Here is a 7,333-nt window from a genome sequence, read left to right on the forward strand (position 1 = left end):
AAATATCGACACAGCTCGGTCACGACTGTTGGCTTCGCCATGTAGGATACGCGAGAACACGCTTGGATCATGGCGCGCCGTGCGCAAAAGAGCCGCGCAAAGATTTTCCAAATTCAGCCGGGTTTCTTCTGTGGCCACAGCGCGCAGGCTGATGTTGTGAGTCTGTCATTTTTTCCTGTGCACACAGATAACAGACAAACTACACGATGCTGCTGTATATGATCACTTGATATCGTTTCCAGTGACAGTCAGAAGCGCGCTTGGTGCTTCTCTGAGTTTGTGTTCCAAAGTGAGCGTGGCCGCGTAACGAGCCACAAGTAAAGACTTTCTTCTTCTTCACTTCTTATTTTTTCTGGCAATGGAGCCCCTGGATCAGAACTACTGGTACCCCCTTTCATCAGACCTAAACTCCTCCGGAGCCTCTCCCCCATACCTCCTCTCTCCCTTCTCTCAACTCTACAACATCTCCAACATGTCCACCCACAGCGCGCCCTTCGAGGGCAGCAGCACCCTGCTGACTGCGGTCATCTACCTCACCGTCTTCGTGGTGGGGCTGATCGGCAACACTCTGGCCATCTACGTGGTGCTGCGCTACGCCAAGATGAAGACGGTCACCAACATCTACATCCTGAACCTGGCCGTGGCGGACGAGCTCTACATCATCGGCCTGCCCTTCCTCACCACGCAGAACGTGCTCTCTTACTGGCCCTTTGGCTCCTTCCTGTGCCGCGTGGTCATGACCGCGGACTCCATGAACCAGTTCACGTCCATCTTCTGCCTCACGGTCATGTCCATCGACCGGTACCTGGCCGTGGTTCATCCCATACGCAGCACCAAGTGGAGGCACCCTCGAGTGGCCAAGGTGGTGAGCGCGGCCGTGTGGGGCGTGTCTTTTGTGGTCGTGCTGCCGGTGGTCATCTTCTCGGATGTGCAGGTATTCCATCCATCCATCCATCCATCCATCCATCCATCCATCCATGGTTGTAAATAAACTGAAATAATTCTCATGTGATTTTTTTAATTTTTTTTAAGGATGAGTTAATTTTAAATTAACTGCTATTGGGACTCGTTTGGTAAAATATGTCTATATGTGTCTAATAACTCAAATCAATCAATTTATATTGATTAAAATTTAGTATTAATGTTTATGACAGAATCCTTGACCAAACGAGGAAATTCTAGATAAATATTTTTTTATATTTCCCACAAAAATAATCAAGAATAACTTGATCAGTTTCATTTTACAGTGACCAAACATCCCATGGAAGAAAGTTCGTTTCATATGTGGTCATTCATGAATTAACACTCATTTTCACATAAATATCTAAACAAAAACAAGATTTATGTATAAAAATGTTTTCAATGAACAAACCAGCTGAAAAAAAATCCAAAATATTTCACACAAACCAAGTTTTTTTGTTTTTTTCACATGTGGCATGAATACATACGTCTGAATCTTAGAAATAAACACTGAAATTCAAAATTGCAAATGCATTAAAAAGTTATCTAAATTTCGATATATACCTATTTATGGTAAGAAACCAAAGTTTTCTGTTTCATAAACATACTTCCAAACGGGATTGACAATGATCTGAAATACTTTTGATTCACATTATTTTGTGTTAACTGACATCTCCATCCATTCAGGAGATTTTTTATGAGCTAATGAAATGATTAAAGTGCTGTCTGGTTACTTTTTGAGTGTAATGTAGAACTGATGTTTTTCAGCCTTGACAAACAAATAAAATGAAAACACTTAGAACCATCTTTAACAAGCTGTACAGCAGGAGTGTCAAATACATGAAACTGATACCTCACAGGGTCAAAAGTCACTTGTGTGAAAATGACAATAAAGACTATTTGACCACTGAGATCCACAACTAAACAGTAGATGGTAACAATGCCCTAAATGTAGCAGTAAAAGCACAACCTAACATAGAGTAACCTAACTCTGGTGAAATAGCATCAGCATGCGAGTCAGTATAACCTGTGCATGCTACAATAATTGTGCAATATCTTGGAGAGAAACATGGAAGTAATTAGGACTCTGCATTGCAATTACTTTTCCTAGAATAATTAATTCCGTTCAAATGCAATGAGAAGAGTTCATTGAGACAATTTTCTGAAAAGTGGGACCTGTCTTCCTAAATAAGTTGTATTTATTTTTAAACTTCTTGTTGCTCCTGTTGAGATCAACCTGGGCTGCATGTCTACACTAAGTTTAACATGCACGATGCTCTGCAATGAAAATGTCTATAACTGGAGCTACTCCTATTTTGATTGTTTCTGATGTTGCTATTATCCTGTTATTCATGTTGCTCTGCAGTTTTAAGCTGTTCTTTGTTCTTAAGGGTGCTTCTTCTTCTTCTTCTTCTTCTTCTTCTTCTTCTTCTACTTATTCAGAATGTGTAGTTTAACCCAATGAATACATATTGATTAATGCTGCTGCAACTTAACAGTCAACTCTTGGTTTCTATGATAAATATGATCCTATTAAGACTTTTTTGTCCCTCTGTAATATGTCCCTCTGGAAATAAAGTCGGAACAAATTGACTGTACATGTGCACGATGTTAGTAACTTTGTGAAGTGCAGAATAAGCAGGTCGTGGTTAGAAAGTGTGTGAACCGCTTCACCGTGTGTTTCTGTTGTGTTTGCAGTTTATTCAGCCAGGGAACATGATCATTAAAGTGTTTGAATGCGTTGTTCCTGCAGCATGCCGTGGTATTCATGGCTGGACCTGAATAGTCTTTGATCGAATGAATTGTTGCTGACATGAAACATTTCTAATTGTATTCTTCCTCTTCTGTGCCGTGTGTAGAACTGAACTGAACTGAACTGAACTGAACTGAACTGAACTTCAGAGATTCTAACTGACAGAAAAGGAAAAATAGAATCAACTTTTGCCTCTTTTTTTCAGTTGAAGGCCAGTTTCTTGATAATAATAACACAAAAAACGACTTGATAAGTGAAGACGTTAAATTCTAGGTTGTTTTTTTTTTTCCATTTTCAACATATCAAGGAGTCAATGAAAAAAACAACAACAAACCAGCAAACACTGAGAGTATTGTGACAGAATTTAATATCGTGGTAACTGTTTTCATGGGTATTTCAGTTGTTTCATTTATTTGTCTTTATAGGATAAATTCTACTCCTGTAACATGATCTGGCCGGAGCCAAACAATCTGTGGTCGACCGCCTTCATCCTCTACACGGCCATCGTAGGCTTCTTCGGACCGCTGCTCATCATCTGCCTGTGTTACCTTCTCATCGTCATTAAGGTACGTCCCGAATGTGCTGCTGCGTGCTGTGTTTCACATACGGTGTGAGTTTTATTTCAATTTTAAGGGAATACCATTCATAAGCTTAAAGTGTTTGGTTAAGCACTTACATTCAAATCTGCAAGAAAGAGATGGAAAGTCAGCTGAGGATGCATTTCACCAAAGAGTGGGCCGATATAAAGATATGTGTGTGTATCTGAGTGTGTAGTGATTGAGACACTCAACAAACCCAACCTGTAATCTTAATCAACAATGATGAGCCTTCTGTCACCTTCCTCTTAAGTATGTAATCACCATCAACACTCTGGTGTTAATTTCCGTTATGATGAAGCTATTTTGGGTGTTTTCCCGGGCAGGTGAAGTCCTCCGGGGCGCGGGCGGGTTTCACCAAACGTCGGAGGTCAGAGCGCAAAGTGACGCGCATGGTGGTGGTGTTCGTGCTGGTGTTCGTGCTCTGCTGGCTGCCCTTCTTCATCATCAACATGGTCAACCTGGTGGTCATCATCCCGGAGTCCAGCGTCACGGCTGGCATCTACTTCTTTGCGGTCATACTGTCGTACGCCAACTCCTGCGCCAACCCGCTGCTCTACGGCTTCTTGTCGGACAACTTCAAACAGAGCATCAGAAAAGTAGGCTGAAGAGCTCTCTGCTTCAAGAATTGTATATCTGTCTGCGCATTCTGAATGTGAATCTGCTTGTGGCCCTGCAGGTGCTGTGTGTCAGCACTCTGAGGTGCTCCACCAATGGCGTGGATGACGGTGACCCCAACGCCGCACGCAGTGAGAAGACGACAGCAAATGAGTGCATCCTGCTTTCACATCGCGATCAAGTTTACCAAGGACCCCAGAGCAGCCAGGTAACCTGTTTCTGCGGAGGGGGTTTAAACTTGGGTTTCTATTCAAACAAATATTCATTAAATCGCCACAAATCACCAGAAAACTTGCTGTTAAAGCTCGTGTCCGGAGTTTCCGTTCGTTTCCAATGTATGTATCATTTTTTAACAGAGCTTAAATGTGTCAGTCTGGTTCGATACTACAATATAATATTAGCATAAAGCAATATAAAAATTTATTTATGAGCTCCGCCTTCGTCTCACAGACCCCCATGTTATCCGAAAAAGCGCCGGTCAGCTTCAGCCAATAGATGTCGAGCTTCCGCATTCTCGTGCTGTCAATCAAAGTGTGGAGCAGCCAGAGAGCACGGCCGCTCGCCCAGGCAGAGGAGAGTTAGCTACGCAGCAGCCGCCGCGCTTACCTCGGATATATCCACTGTCTGCTGAACATCCACAGTAAACAGCTAAACATGGAGGATGCTGTAGGACTCGGAGGCTCTAATTTTCACCCGACAGATAATTCGCGTGCACATTTAAAGGGGGCGTGGCTTGGTCGCTCATAAAAGCAGAGGGAGGGCGGAACCTCCAGACGTTGGATTAAAAAAACCTCTCTCTTTCAAAACTCCGGACACGAGCTTTAAGTAATGTCAATTTCATGAACTGTCTGTCGGTGACGACAAAGTGTTTTTACATTATCCAGTAGCAGCTGAAACAACTTACTGCCGCACATGTGACAGCATTCTTAAAGGTGCATTAAGGAGTTTGCGCGTTTTATGCGAAACAACGGCCCCTGCAGGCCTTGGGCATAATGCAGCTTCGTGAAACACTCGTGCCTGTGGCTTGCGTTCATGTACGTGCACGGAAGAGGGGAACTCCTTCCTCGCCCTTTTAGTAACGCTCGAATAAAATGTAAGTTTCTTTTGCCTGGTGGGGTCTGTGCTGGAGTTGTGGCAGTGCTAGAAGCCAGTCTTTTCTTATTTTCTGGAAGATCCATCCTCAATATGGCTCAGTTGTTGCTCGCTGAGCATCTGGCGGAGTAATGGCGGTCAAAACAAAAGCTAAGCAAGTCAGACCAGCGGGAGCGCGCATTACGTCACATCCTCTCAAATTCTCCCCAAGAAATACAAATTACCGGACCGGCACTGCAACTTTCAAGTGACAATTTAGCGCTGTTAGCGGTGCTTGCAATGAATATGTCAGGACACATTCTACACATCATTGAATATTTGTAACATATTTATGGTGGAAAATAAGTATTTTTAAAGTTGAAAAACTCCTTAATGCATCTTTAAAGTTTGGCACCAAACATCTTAGTTGCCCCTGCAGTGTAGGGTTTCATGAGTTTTTCAATAGTTCTCGGCACCTTGTTCCCTAGTTGGTGAATAAACAGACATTTTTCTGATCAGTGTGACTGAAATAAGGTTTCGGTTGAGACAACAGTGTCAGACTGATCATCCAGTTTCATTACTTTGTTTTCCTTTATGTTTAAATGTGTAATTTATCTGAAAAATAAAGCGGCTGTGCATAGACGACTTTATGTTTTTGGGTTTTGAGGTCATAAAATCACCTAACCTGAAGAGAGTAGTTGCGTTTTGCTCAATATTTTTTGCTTCTGAAGGATTAAAGGAGGTTTTATCATGCTCCAGTCTATATACAGACTATGAATGGGATATCAGGAAGTTTCTATGCTAAGACACGGGGCTGAATACTGCTGTCACTATAGTGGGTAATTATAATAAGAAGACAACATGGAGGCCCCTGAAATCACATCCTTTAGAGCTGAGGAATAATTATACAACAATGCAAGTACATCTAAGAGCAGCAAAAAGTCATGTATTACTTTTTGGGCTGTTATTACTTTATCAACAGTCAATGTATGCGGAGCTGAGAGCGAATCCTTTCAATGAGACATGAACATACAGGTGTACAACTCATCAGATAACCGGTGAGTCACTTCAGTTTTAATCAAGAGGCAGATGTGAGTTTGTGTGTAAGGGCAGCTAATTAAGGAAGGATGTTGAATTAATGCCACCGTGGGAGCATTGATTAGAAAGATTGTGAAAGCTTGAGTAGACCATAATGAGGTTAGGTTTGGAGGAGGGCGTTCGGAGGGGGAAAAGCTTTTATTCAGTCGCTGCCGCTCCATGCTGAATCACAGTGTCCAATTAGATCACCTGTGCAAAGCAATGAGTAGCATTAGTCTGACAGAGTGCCTCTCCCATCGCTACCCCAGCTGCTCCAAGGTTAGCTAAGCCACAAATTCCTCCATATAAGTCACAGTGCATGAGCATATGAAGAGTCCTATAGCTCTATTATTGATGCATGCCTATCCGGCTTCCTTCAGAGGGTTTGCCTCGTGGAGTTTTTGCCTTCGGACATGACGTCTCTTCGTCGTATGCTTCAGGAGAAAATGCATATTTTATTATATTATATAAACATAGGTGTAAAAGAAGGCTTGGTGATATGAAGTAAATACTAAACAGAAAGCAACAGTTCAAGCTTTGATCCAGAGGACACCTGTTGCTGAGGGGGCGCGAACAGGAGCTGCTTGAAAATGGCATCAAGTTTATCAGTGGGAAATAAAGTGGCACAAGTGGACGTTACCATTTAATTAACAGCATGGTTCTTCGTTTCCTCTCTGTTGTGTCTTCTTCGCACTCGTCCTCCTCGTCCTCTGAAGATTTCTCCTCACCCCTTGGTCTCGCTGAGCTCTCCCTCTGCAGCAGACTTGCGCCGCTCCTCCGCCTCTCTGTATCAGTTTTCCTCCGCCTGCCCGGGAAGCAAACCCACCGCCGTAACCTCCGCCGCAGCCGCCACGGTAACCACGGTGATAACCGTGGCCGAACCTCCCACCGTCACTGCCCTGACCACCCCCTCCTCCTCCATGGCGCCACAGGAGCAGTAACCAACAGACTATGATTATCAGGTGTTAGAAGACATACAAAGAAGAGGATGAGACTGAGAAACTATTAAAGAGAGGCTGGATGAGCTCATTGAGATTGAAAAAATTGTCTTTTTTTCTGCAATTTTAATGTATATGTATCTCTTAGACTATTTTTGACTTACACAAATACACTCAGTCTAAATGTGTTTTAATATTTATGCTTCATATTAACGGAACAAGCTCATGAATATGTTTTCCGGTGCTCATTTTCACTCCCCAGTTTTCTAACATCTGTGCCTATTCTGCCGCTCCCGGCAATCATGACAACCCTGAAATGG

General features: G+C 42.9%; 1 protein-coding gene across 1 annotated transcript; it reads left to right on the top strand.

The window, feature by feature from the left end:
* Window positions 1-358: 358 nt before the first annotated feature.
* LOC115390925 (somatostatin-like receptor F_48D10.1) lies at window positions 359-7,016 on the top strand. Its single transcript, XM_030094975.1, has 5 exons — window positions 359-934; window positions 3,139-3,279; window positions 3,636-3,908; window positions 3,989-4,135; window positions 6,792-7,016. Exons 1-5 carry the CDS (start codon window positions 359-361, stop codon window positions 7,014-7,016), a joined length of 1,362 nt encoding a protein of 453 aa, XP_029950835.1.
* Window positions 7,017-7,333: the final 317 nt, after the last annotated feature.

Source organism: Salarias fasciatus, chromosome 6 (genome assembly GCF_902148845.1).
Source record: "Salarias fasciatus chromosome 6, fSalaFa1.1, whole genome shotgun sequence".
Taxonomy (NCBI): Eukaryota; Metazoa; Chordata; class Actinopteri; order Blenniiformes; family Blenniidae; genus Salarias; species Salarias fasciatus.

Excerpts from the sequence above, each read along its gene's own strand:
- LOC115390925 (XM_030094975.1), top strand. The coding sequence starts at position 359 with ATGGAGCCCCTGGATCAGAACTACTGGTACCCCCTTTCATCAGACCTA. Across the intron at positions 3,909-3,988 it reads TCAAACAGAGCATCAGAAAA|GTGCTGTGTGTCAGCACTCT; the intron begins GTAGGCTGAAGA and ends GTGGCCCTGCAG. Across the intron at positions 4,136-6,791 it reads AAGGACCCCAGAGCAGCCAG|ATTTCTCCTCACCCCTTGGT; the intron begins GTAACCTGTTTC and ends CGTCCTCTGAAG.